This window comes from Ciconia boyciana, chromosome 9 (genome assembly GCF_034638445.1).
Source record: "Ciconia boyciana chromosome 9, ASM3463844v1, whole genome shotgun sequence".
NCBI classification, from domain to species: domain Eukaryota; kingdom Metazoa; phylum Chordata; class Aves; order Ciconiiformes; family Ciconiidae; genus Ciconia; species Ciconia boyciana.
This window is the reverse complement of record NC_132942.1, coordinates 34456501-34469511: the sequence shown is the minus strand read 5'-3', so window position 1 is coordinate 34469511 and position 13011 is coordinate 34456501. Positions and strand designations below refer to the sequence as shown.

At 35.0% G+C, this 13011-nt stretch overlaps 1 protein-coding gene across 2 annotated transcripts in view; it reads left to right on the top strand.

The window, feature by feature from the left end:
• The window catches only part of CEP89 (centrosomal protein 89), a 48325-nt gene that overhangs the window by 14291 nt on the left and 21023 nt on the right, over positions 1-13011 (top strand). For both annotated transcript variants that reach the window (XM_072872131.1, XM_072872133.1), the window contains 9 exons: positions 61-203; positions 585-635; positions 1745-1828; positions 2763-2870; positions 5660-5771; positions 7430-7610; positions 8541-8708; positions 9376-9517; positions 12443-12532. In XM_072872131.1, coding sequence (XP_072728232.1) covers positions 61-203; positions 585-635; positions 1745-1828; positions 2763-2870; positions 5660-5771; positions 7430-7610; positions 8541-8708; positions 9376-9517; positions 12443-12532 — 1079 coding nt within the window. The remainder of the gene's footprint in view (positions 1-60; positions 204-584; positions 636-1744; positions 1829-2762; positions 2871-5659; positions 5772-7429; positions 7611-8540; positions 8709-9375; positions 9518-12442; positions 12533-13011) is intronic.

Sequence of the window (13011 nt, the reverse complement as noted above, 5' to 3'; positions counted from 1 at the left end):
TTATCGTGAACATTTCTTGAATTTTGATTGAACTTTCTTGTTGGATATTTGTTTTAATAGAGGAGGCTACAGAATTACTTTCTCTCAGACAACAAGCACAAGAACTGGTAGATGAAAATGATGCTTTGAAAATGACGGTCCATCGTTTAAATGTAGAATTAAGTCGCTATCAAACTAAATTCAGGCCATTGTCCCAAGAAGAGGTGAGAATCTTGGTTATAAAGGCAGTTTGTACTGAAATGTCCCATTGTCCTTTCATTAATCTTTGAGTTTTTAAGACTATTTTCTCCAGATTTGACACAAAATCTACAAATGGCATAGGCTTTTTCTGAACTTTAAAATAAGCATTTATCATTAAGTCTAACTTTAAGAAAGTCTAACTTTAAGAAGTTAGACTTTCTCCCATATTAGTAAGATATTGAACTTCCGGTTTTGTTGACTTTGTTGAGTGTGTGTTACATACGCAATATGTGCAATTAGAAACATAAGCTTTTTTGTGGTAATAGTTGTGACTGCAGTGGACAGTGGTTGGTACTTCAAAAAGCAGGAAATAATTTCAGTATCTTTTTAAAAATCTACTTTAGCATCTAAAACTGGGAAGTTTACCCATGAAAGGACCACCACCACCATGGCTGGTAAGTAAAATAATATTTTCACTTATCTGTTCATTCCTTTCTGAGTAAAGTAGTAGACTTTCTTTATTGGAACCAAAATATTCAGGATATTCTTTAGTTACTCTACTGAACTATCACATACTAGTAGAATATTATAAACATTTATGTTTGTTGCATAAAAAGATGTAGGGCAGAACTTTGCAGTGAATGTGTGCAGCTCCAGTTGAATTTACAGTAAGCTACAGACTGCATACAATCACCGACCTTGAACTACTGAATGCAAATTAAGTAGAAGTACTGTTCCCCTGAGAATCGTAACTACCATCTTCACTTAGTATTGTTTAGCATATAGTTTGCTTCAAGGTCTATTGCTTAATTGCTAATCTTCTTAATTGTTAATCTTCTGTTCTCATTATTTTTAAGATGATACTAAAAGAAAATAGCGTATTTCAGTGATTCTGATGATAGGAATGGCCATGGGTCCACTAGTAGCCTATGAACTTCTGGCAAGGAGAAGGCAAATAGTCTGTGAAATTGAATACATTTCTAATATGTGAAACAATTTCTCCTTGAAATGCTAATCAGATCTTAAATTTTCCTTCCTCGTTGTTATTCAGAACTATACAGAAGTAGGAAAGTCCTCCTTCTGCTCTGTCTTTCTAGCTATAATATCCAAGAATCACATACGTATGTATTTAGTTTTAAAGATGCAGGTTTGAGAGTGCAAAAATTCTTTTCCCACTTACTAATGAATCTGGGCTAAATTTGATTGTTATTAACTGTATTCACTGTAGCATTTCAGCTGGTTTCATATTCATTTGCATCCACATTCTGCTGTGTTACATATACTGATAAGTAATAGCTGCTTTTTAGTGAAGTGTGAAAGTATAGCATCCAGCCTTGTCCTTTCCAAAGCTTGCTCCTAAAGCTGTGCTGTTAAGTGCTTCTGCAGCATCATTTTGCATATGGTGGTCTACATGCTTGTATAAGTCCTGCACTTTTGTCTGCAAGACATATACGAAAACCCTTACTGGCTTTTAAAACTAGCAATATACAGCAGGAGAAGTAGTAAAAAATATTGATGAGATTATGGTTTGTAATTGATTTATATGGATTGATTTTTTTTTAAGTTGGATATGAAGTATTTGTCACCTCTTCTGTTGGCATATGAAGATAGACTAAGAGAAAAGGAAGATTTGAATCTTGAACATGAGGCAAGTTGCCATTTAAAAAAAAATATACTTCTACACTAAAGCAGAAATAAATTACTGAAAATTTTTAAAAGGGATTTGCCAAAGCTGTTTTCTGCCTAAAATTAAAAGTGACTTTGTTTTACTTTTCCATGCATAGTTATTGTGGTATCTTATCCTACTTGGCTTGCTTGTTTTTGTCAGCCTGTTCAGATGTAGAAGCAGGCACTACACCAAGATGTAGGAGAACTGTGCTCTCTGAATAGAGTAAACCATAAACACAGTCAGTGGTAGAAACAATGTGCTGTTGTCATTCATAATGGGGAGGCAGTGCCCTGGATAGCTGCTCTTCCAGTTACAGGCCTGTAGGTTTTGTGGTAGAACAACATTTATTTCTAGATATTTAAGGAATGGGTACTCTTTTTGCTCTTTAGAAGTCGTTTTTTGTCACTGAACCTTTGAAAAATGGTGATTTGCTTCAGAGCAGAACTGCCATAGCTTTTCAAAATAATTTATTTCCTTCAAAAAATTAAGCCATAAAATGAGCAGAAAACACCGAGGGTTTTATATTACTGTAAATTCACTGTACTGTCCTACCGTATTCAAATTCATGTCATTCATACTGCAAATGTATAGTATCATCTAGTAATTTCCAGAATTCAGTTTTTTAAATCCATATTTTAGGGATCTACAGCTTGCTTAATTCAAATGACACTTGGCAAAAATGTGGCACAATTCAAATATCTATATTATTTTCAATCAAATATTACTAGATTCATGAAGCAATTTAGAAGTTAAGTATGCACATCTGAATTAAAGATGAGTGAGTAGTGAGATAATATGCTGTTACAGAAGAATTAGAAGGCACCCAGCTATGTATAAAAATTTTTGTTGATGTAAAAATTAAAACAAAATACTTGCCTCTAAAGAATTTTATGTGGAGTCCTTTGTCTTCCAGGAGGATATGAAGAATTTTAAAGTACGAGTTGAAGAGTTGGTGAAGGAGAATGAAGACCTGCATGAGCAATTAAATAAAAATAACTTTATTACCCCTACGGAATGGCAAGTTATATTACTAGAAATTAATTTAAAAGCTACTCATTATTTTGCTTGTTGCATGCGAACTTTTAAAATTACAGATCTTAAGGAAAAATTTTGTTCCCCCAGGCAAATTAAGTTTTGCTGAAGAGTTAATAGGGCCATGATTATGCCTTGTTGGAACAATGCTGATCTGCAATGCCTGAAGTAGTTTTGGAGTAAAGATTAAATAGTGAATGTGCAGTTTTGCACCTGAAGCCCATGTAATTCTGTCCCAGACCTTGCAGGTTACATACTTAACTTTTACACTTCTAGGAATAGTAGGAATGTGCCAATTACATCAGTTTTTCATTATAAAATGGTATTGGAATACTGCATTAGAAGAATTGTATATTATTGAGAAGTGAAACAATGCAAACATAATGAAATTAAGTAGTGTAAAGTACATATGAGGCTTAATAACAATTTACCTAAGTCAGGCATTCATCAGTTGGTGACTGAGATGGAGAAGAGACTGGTGATACTGGTTCATCACAAGATGATTGTGAGCTTTTTAGGGCAACAGCTGTAAAGAAAAAAAAAGGCAGTATAGTCCTGGGGTGTGTTAGAATAGGTCTTTCTAGTAGGGGTTGGGCAATAACAACCCCTGTTGGGCAATTATATGGAAAATTCTGGAGCATCCCAGTCATCCATATTTAAGTACAGAGAAACAAAGCTGAAAGGGTTTGTGGTGTAGCCAAGGAAATGGAGGGCCTCTTTTATTGGGAGTTTAGGCAGACTGGCCTTTCTCATTTAGTGAAACAATGGCTGAGAAAGGACAATGTTGCTTTCTGTAAGCACATCAGGAGCAGTAATCATGGAGTATACAAAGAACTACTTAAGCTGCATTTATAGGACTGAAGGCAGTGTTACTAGAACAACAACTGGGTTTTCATTCACCATAAACAATTGGAAGATGATTCCTAACCAGTGTAACAGGTTTTGGTACAGCATCCACTGTGAGTAGTGAACATAAAGGTTCTTACTACACTCGTGACACAGGTGGTAATTGTATGGAAGGGATCATATGGTACAGCGTCTATACTAGGAGGACTTTATGGCTCAAGCTGTCTCTTCCAATCTTAAGTCTCTCTGCAGATTTAACCAATTACATCGACTGACTTTCAATGAGAGGCTCCTCAAGGCAGAATTACAGAAGTGTTTAGTTTCTGTATAGATTTGATTAAGTAGGTTGTTGTAAAGGTATCAAAGTGTTTTATAGGTGTTTTAATGAAATAAAATATCCAATTTTATGTATCCTTGGATGCTTATATACTGTCTGCAAATTCCAAAACACTCTTCATAGAGATGTTTCAGCTTCTTAAATATGAATTTTTGAACTTTTAACTTAATTTCTTTGAACTTTTAACTTTTTTGAACTTTTGAACTTAATTTCTGTGTTTGCAAAAATCTTCAGGGTAGTCTGTTTAAGAGTATATTTTTCAGCTACCACACAGCAATTGTTAGCTGTATGGTTCAGCTTAAATTTTAGTCGGAATATTATTTGATGGTAGGGGAAATTGTCCATATCTAGATCTATACACGTTTTTATCTAGGTCAGGCCACACATGAACAAAGTAGATATACATTGTGTTAGTTACTGTCATCAGAAATCCTTGGTAACAGTCTATTTTGCTACACTTTCTTTGTGTTTAGGCTACTCTTGCTGATTGATTGATGACAACTCCTGAGTTTAAATTCATGTGATATCATCTGACACTTGTACTGTATTTCTGCTTGCATTCTGGCTAGTAGTTCAACTTTTAAAGCTATTATTAGAACAGCAAATAGTTTCTTAAGCTTTTGTTAACATCAGAAAGACTGGTATTGGTTTTCTTGAAAGCAGAATTAATACTAGTTAAAAAGCAGAGAGTTAAGTTCTCTGCTCAGGATAGTTCAGTTTAAACACCCATCTTTACAGGCCCATAAAACACACTGGCAGTATTTTTTCCAGAGATCAAAGCCAAGTAGATCCAAATCCTATCCAAAAATGTATTGCAAGTTTTGAAAACAAATTTCGTTCAGTTACTAGTTACATAGCTGTCTCCAAGTCATTTGGCACCATTATGTAGCTTTCATTCTGTCATATGAGGAAAGTCTGAGAGAGCTGGGACTGTTTTGCCTAGAGAAGAGAATGCTCAGGGGGGATCTTATCACTGTATATAAATGCCTCAAGGGAGGGTGTAAAGACAGTGCTAGGCTCTTTTCAGTGGTGCCCTGTGACAGGAAAAGAGGCAATGGGCACAAACTGAAACACAGGAAGTTGCCTCTGAACATAAGGAAAGAGTTTTTCACTGCGAGCACAGCAACAAGCTGTCGAGAGAGGTTGTGGAGTCTCCATCCCTAGAGGTAATTCAAAAGCCATCAGGACATGGTCCTGGGCAGCTGGCTCTAGGTGCCCCTGCTTGAGCAGAAGGATTGGACCAGATGATGTCCAGAGGTCCCTTCTGACCTCAACCATTCTATGATGCTATGATTCTAATTCACACATGCATACTTTTCCTTCTTTCTATAGGGAATTTTTGCTTTAGTTAGTCAAAGACTTTAAACATTATTTAAAATAAATTTACATATTGAGGGTTGTGAGTTCATGTCTCTAATAAGCTTACCTTGGGTTCTGACATTGCTTTCAATAAGGGTTTTTATTTTTTTTTTTTTTAAGAGGTTCAAATAGGATTTTATAAGTTTACACTGTTGGAAGTCAGTTGTGTTTTTCTTTGGACATAAGTTAATATTTGAATTATATTTTATTTATAAGCTGGCTGTCATTGCAGGCAGCAGCTGCAAACTCAGGCCAGGCTGGTCTTGGAAGAAAACAGATTGTTGATGGAGCAACTCGAAATTCAACAAGCTAAAACAAAAGACAATCACAGACAACATGTTCAAGAAGGTAAAGTGTTTGAATTGCTAGTAATTTGAACTACACCAAAGATGGTACGGCAGGTTTGGTTTTTTGTTTGTTTGCGGGTTTTTTTGTTTTGGTGGTTTTTTGGGGGTTTGGGATTTTTTTGCAACTTCCTATATGCCTGCAAAGCATTGCTGGATGCACGTAACACTAATAGGAGGTCAAGCTCTGGATGTCAGCTGATACTGAAAAGAAATGTCAGTATCACCTATTGACACTATACAGCATACTCCATTTTGACTTGCTTCCTCTGAAAAGGTAACAAGAACTATTAAACAGCAATACACTCTTTTTCATAATTTAAGAGCACTTTAAACTTTACAGGTTGGTATTTGTGAGGTAGTATTTGCTTATTTAAATGTTCCGTTTAGAATTTGTAGGGTTTTTTCATTTTGTGCTTTGTAATCAATGTTTATCGCTTAATAAAATATAGTTCATTATATCATCAGTAGTAATATTTGATTTTACACTTTTATAATTTGATACTGCTTAAATTTACATGCATCTTCAAGTAATAATCTGTTATCTATTGCTGTTTTATCAGAGGTTTGTATTTGCTTGAATTCAGAACACATGATATTCCTTGTCTTGCTTGTAAATATTATTTCTTGACCAAGATTAATTTTTCTTCTGACAGTTATTTTTTGCATTGGCAGATTCCTCTGGATATTTCTTGTTAATAGCCTTCTGACTGGATATTAGAAAGAGAACAAGCATGTTATAGTTTAAAATCCCAAAACTGAAAGTAAGATTTCTTAGTGAAGTTTAAAAAGCAAGATTGAATCTTAATTCACAGATTAGGATGTTCTGAAAAATATTTAATTATGCGCGATTAACATAAGTCGCTGATGAGAATGGTTTCCTTAAGTGAACCTATACAGCAAAACTCCAATTCTGAAATTTTTTAGTCATCTGCCACCTAATTCCATAAATACTTTCCTTTCTGCTTTTAAAGTTTATAGGTTTCTTGTTTAGAGTTTTATCTCTTTACATCCATCTGTTTTTAGAAGATAACAACTCATCATGTACCAGGGCAAAGGCTGGACAATACCCCAAAATCAGGTGTTCCTCTTTCCAACTCTCAAAATGGCTTGATGTGGTATAAGTTGTCAGAACATCCCTAGTAAACACTGATAGATTTTGTTATCTATTACCGGAGTTCTCACAAGGAAACAAGAGCCCTGATCTTCCATTCAGTTCCTACAACTGTTTTGGCAGTGTATCCAGTGATTGAAATACGTACTACAGGAAGAACTCACGAGATCAGTGAACAGAAACTAGGCAGTCTCTAGATGTGTGGCCTATCTACTAGGCTACAAAAGTCACGTTCCATTTTAGGTTCTTTTCCTGAATTAGTAAAATCTGAATCAGAGGATTTTTCAGAGTAAAATGACATTTCAATGAGCAAATAGCTTATAGCCCTGAAAAGTAGTTGTCTTGAAGTTTTGTCACTTTTCCAGAACAAACTGCTTGATACAGCAAAACAAACCCCAAACCGTTAAAATACAAAACAAACTGACAAATCCCCTGTTACATAATGCTATGAACAACTAGGAATTAACATATTACTGGTTTAGTTGGAGTTTCACTAAGTGATTGAATTAGTTCTGCTGTACCCAGTTGTTTTTTTTTCCTCCCAAAAGCTTCAAAATTGACCAAACAGATAATAATCTTAGAAGAAAAGAAACACAGTCAAGAAGAAGAGATAGCAGAGTACCAGAAGCAGTTGGAAGCTTTGCGTTCTACTTGTGAAGAGCTGAAAGCCAAACTGGACAGCAGAATAGCAGCAGAGGAGCACTTCACATTGGTGAATGATTTAAAAAGGTATGAGTTTACATACAGTGCACAGAGAAACAATTCTGCAAAGCATTCACATGAACAGATCCGCATACGCATCACTGTAGGTAGGAGGCCAGTGGAAACTTATGCTGGTAATCTACCAGGTACTACCAAAGGTAACTACCAAAGTACAAAGAAAGGTAAAGAAATATTTAACAAATACCGTCTCGCTTTTTATAGCCAATTAAAATTACAGAAGGAGATCCCAGCTCTGGAGACATCAGTAGAAGTGTTTCTACCACAGGGTACGTACTGCTAAGTGTACCTTTTTAAATAGCAGAGGAGGAGGCATTAAAATTAGAATTTTTGTCAAATCTAATTACTTCTATCAACACTTTATATAAAATGTTCTCATTATTTTTTTCCCATCTTTGGGAAAATGTCTGAAGGATCCTGAAATTCTGAAAATACTACATTTCTCCCATCTTTACAATATGGAAATTACACAAAAACAACACCAAAGTGCTGTCATACAGCACAGTTTGTAAAGTAATATTTTTCTAAAGACATTCTGTAAATTTGTTTGCTTTCAAGCCTAGGATAGTGCAAGTTACTGTTTCTTGGTACAGTGCCTTCCTGAGAAGTTCTCAGACCTTCTTTTTTGGCATTGCTAGTAATTTATTTGAAAAAAAATTAGGAAGGGAATACATTTGGACTATATAGGATATTTTTATAATTTAAATTCAATTTCAAGTGCAGTCAGGATGAATTATTTGAATAATTTTGTTTGTATTATACTTCATTTATGATTTGATATGCCATGAGATTGTAATACCTCTCTGATGTCACCGCTGAACGTTAGGCATTCTCAGTGTATCTTTTTCATACCTTCAACATGGATATCTTACTGTAACTTAGCTTTTTAGTGAAGCAGGTCTATCCATGACACCTGTTCTACACTGTTGGTTTTTGCAGCCGTTTACAACAGGAGCAGGAGAAAAAGCGCTGTGAGGTGGAAGATCTGATGGGAAAGATAGCATCACTGCAAGCTCAAAACAAGAAACTGCTTTTAGAGAAAAATAACTTCATGGCTGACAACAAGATCCTGGAAACTGAGATGGAAATTACACAAAAGACAAACAGGTCATATCACATTCTCATTTTCTTATGTAGAAATACTTATATTTCTAAAAGTAACAGCAGAAATATCTGTAAAAATACTGACTGACATCCCACAGCGTGTAACTTCTACCTATTACAGAAAAAACATGTTTCCTAAACACATCTTTGTCACATTTAAAGGCCTGGTCGTAAAGTAACTTTGCTAAGCTTTATGTTTTCATGCACACTTTTCTATGTCTAAATGCAAATTAAGAATATATCTTTAATGGTAGTAGTTAGCTATAGCAATTAATCATTTGTGTACTCATGTGAAAAATAGGGTATTACACTATTTGCAGACCTTCTCATGCACTCGAGCAGTTCAGAGTTGGGCTCACAATACTTTAGAAAGTAAAACCAATATTATTGTTATATTTCTTAGAGATACGAGCTTGTAGCCATTGCACAAATTGTTCTTTTGAATCATTGTTACTGTTGTTATTCACACAACATATTGTAAAGAAAAACAGCCCCAAAAAGTGGGAAATGATACTTTCAGCATTGCAAATATTTTGAGCCAATACATCTTTAACAGTATATTTGATTGTTTGAGACTTGTACAAGTTGACTTGCACATGCAATGCAAGTTCTTTTAATGCCATTATTAATTCCCAATCTGAAGATTTTCCTTTTTCTGTTAATTTTATAGGAGATTAAAGAAGAAAATAGGTCTTTTGAAACTGCAGTTGGAGGAAGCAATGGAAAAAGAAGTTGCAGCCCATCACTATCTAACAAACCTTATTGGTTTGGTGGAGAAGATAGCTCAGGAACGTGATCATCTTATTTTTTTGGTAATTACCTTTAAATAGTTAATATTACTTAATTGATATTTCACACAATGATCATCCTTCTAGCACAACTTATTGTTAATTTGCATTATCAAAAAAGCTATAATTTCAGTTTAAGGATTTAGCTATTTAAATAGACTTTTGCAAACAGGACAGGAGCAGCAAAAGGTTATTTTCTAGAAGAGTGGTTAAAAGCAACTACCCTAATTTCTGCACAGAACATAATTAAGCCTTAACTCACATCACCATTAGGGTCTGCAATGGTATATATCAAGTTTAAAAGAATTTTTTAAATCTGATTTTAGAGATTGGCTTAAACTGCTGAAGCTACACGTATTGAAAAATAGCACGCAATCATAAATTTTTAATATGCTTTTCTGAATGTAAAGGTAAACTATTATCCTTGAAGTGATCTGTATGGACCTTCTACTGTGGAAGCACATGCATGTTATTGTTCCTTTTTGGTGAGCAGTCATTTTGACAGGCTGGTTGAGAGTTTTGGAACAACTTTGGTTTAGTGGAAGTGTCTGGCATGGAAGTTACTGGGCTTTTTATAGGCACACTTTGTTTCCTTTACAAGAGTTTGGACAAAATTTCAGTTTTACATATTGGTACTCCATCTTTAAATTGGTCCTGGAAACCATTTCACAAAACTTTGATAATATAGAGCTTCTTTTGCTTCTGTTGTTCAAGTAGTAGACAAAGGTTGTCATCAGTGTTGGGTAAAAGGATTCTGTAGTGGTTAATTCTTAATTCTAGAAGAGGAACTATGGTGACCCAACTCAAATCCTTGTCCACTGCAAACTGGACTTTAGGATTGTGAAACTAGGCACAATAAATGTCTCCTAGGAATTACGGGAACTGGTTCTTATCTCTCAATCTCTGGTATATCTACTTTCAAATATTCAGCATACCACATGAGAAATACCACAGAGATCCAGAATTACCTGTAAGTACAAGGTGTGCCATTTGGCTTAATAATACCCTAGTGGATGTTCAGAATACTTTTAGCAGTAAAAGCCCGTTTCAGAAGGGAAGATGCCTTAACAAAACCTTAATCACCACAAGGTAGTGTAAACCCTATCTTTGCAAGTGTGCCGTATTTGACATCATATTCTTCCCTTCTGAAACCTGCACCTGAAAGTACACACTAGAAAATCAAGTTTCATGCACATGAAGAAAGCTCAGAGTAGGTCCGTGGAAAGCGGCCCAAAATGCAGTCAACTATGGCCTGTCTTTCTTTAGACAGGTATAAACTGATCCAGCAATTAGAAGCCAGTCCTGACATGCAAACCAGAATTTATCTCTTCCTTTTGGATCACATTCTGTTGTGTATGTATGTGCATGATGATGATACAGACTTACTTGCCTTCCATTATTTCTCCATTTTGTGGCTTAATTACTAAACAGTGCACAACTTTTTTTTTTTTTTTTAATGAATTCACTGTGTCTGGCCTGACAGCAGAAATACTCAGAGACAAACTTTTCTACTGAAATATTCTAGTATCAGTAAAACCTTTAAATACCCAGTTTACTTTGCTGCCTGGTAGAGCTGAATCAGAACAACCTGTTCCTACTTTTAATTGCTGAACTTAAAACCCACCTTGGCAAAAAGTTAGACTGCAGGTATCTTGTAGTCAGGTAATCTGATAAGGTTGTCTAATGGGAAGGCCTAGAAAACAAAAAAAACTTAATTAGAGTGAGACCCTAATGATTATGAAGAGCCACTACTGAGCATGACATATAATTAAAAATGTATTATTGTTCCCCCCCCCCCCAGTTCAGTAATGTCAGGTTTATTTACTCAGTTCAGCTACTGCTATTACCTTAGCCTTATTCTTTAATTCACTAATAGAATTAAAGTGTTAACATTCATTTTATGCAGATTTAATCCAGAAGGACAGGGAGAGCAGAAAGGGTACAGCACTCTAAGAAATTAGCCTGTATTCTTCCTTAATGAGGATTAAAAAAAACCAAACGTAGTAACCACATCTCCACAAAAATAAATGGATAGTCTTAAATTTACTGTTTCCAGGAACAGCGACAGCCTACTGATAAATCCAGTAAGAGTAAAACAGAGCAGCAACAAATTTATTTAAAACAATTTTGATTGTGCAGCACTGATGATGAACTGTAATCATGAGTTAGCAGCTGTCAAAATGATTCTTTTATTTTATTGTATGATTCAGCTACCACACGTTAAATCAAAATGTCACTGACTGAGCACAAAGCTCACAGACTCCAGCGATGCTAGTTAATTTTGAATTCTGTGAAAGGAGACGTGTCTCTGGAGTGATACAGGTAGTTCAAGCTGGTCAGGCATTGCTGATTCTAAAAGCTGGTTATTTCTCTCTTGAATGCTTTCAGTGGATTTAACAGTTGAAACCTGTTATAAAGTTATTTAATTGTTTACAGCTTATGCAGTTTGTTTTGTTTAGTTCTTATATCTGAGAGACAATGTAGTGCTTATGAAATGATGGAAGCAGTCATAAGACAGAAGCATTTCAGAAGCCGCATGTCAGATTCCTTGCCTGAACCCCTGCCAATTTCAAGGGCTCTTTTGAGAGCAGACTACTAAATCTGACCGAGAAGGATGTGTCTCATGCATACAGATGGGATTCCTACATATACGTACATACATCTGTAGAAAAATATGCAGAATTGGTTGGGTTTACAGTATCAGTAGCTATGATCCTTTCAGAAGAAAACTGTTTCAAGGCATTATTTTGTTAGTGAGATAGTATTTGCAGTCAGTTGACATTATTAATTAGCCATTATTAGAATAATTTTCAGGATTCTTTTTCCATCTTGGTTCTTCAGACTATGGGAGCTCAAAACAGAATAGCTTTGTCTTCCTCAGTGTATATATTTTGTCTGCCGTGTCTAAAGTAACGATTACATTGAATTATGTATACTATATGTTTGCAGGCCAAATGTTTGGAAAATGAGAATCATGGTGTTCTCAACAAAATAGTAGAAGGCAGTCTACGCTTAGGAAGATTGGAAGAAAAAGTTAAGGTAAGCAGTATTTCTAAGCTAAATATTTATGTAAAACATTTTTGTTTTTTAATGAGAAAAGTAAGTAGTTAATCTGTGTCAGTGTTTTTATGAAATACTTATGGATTATTTTATAAAGAGTTTTTAAAAAGCAAAATAGATCATCATTATAGTTTTCACAAATATATTTTTCCATTGTATTTGTTCATTGCATGCCTGCCAGGTCATTGCATTTACATCATTACCTGGAGAATTATGACTAGTTGTAAAAATAATTAAAAGTTACACTTTATTTGTATTTCATTTTTGCTCGTAGTGTAGCCCAGTTATTCTCTCTCCTACTTTTTTGAGGCTGTACTAATGCTTCAACTTGAAGTCCATTACAATTAGATTTGGAAGAATGAAAAACATCTCTTGAGTGTGGAGCTATCCCTCAAGTGCTTTCATATGACCATAGGGTAGGAAGTTTAGAAACACAGAGGATGTTCAGACATCTAGCC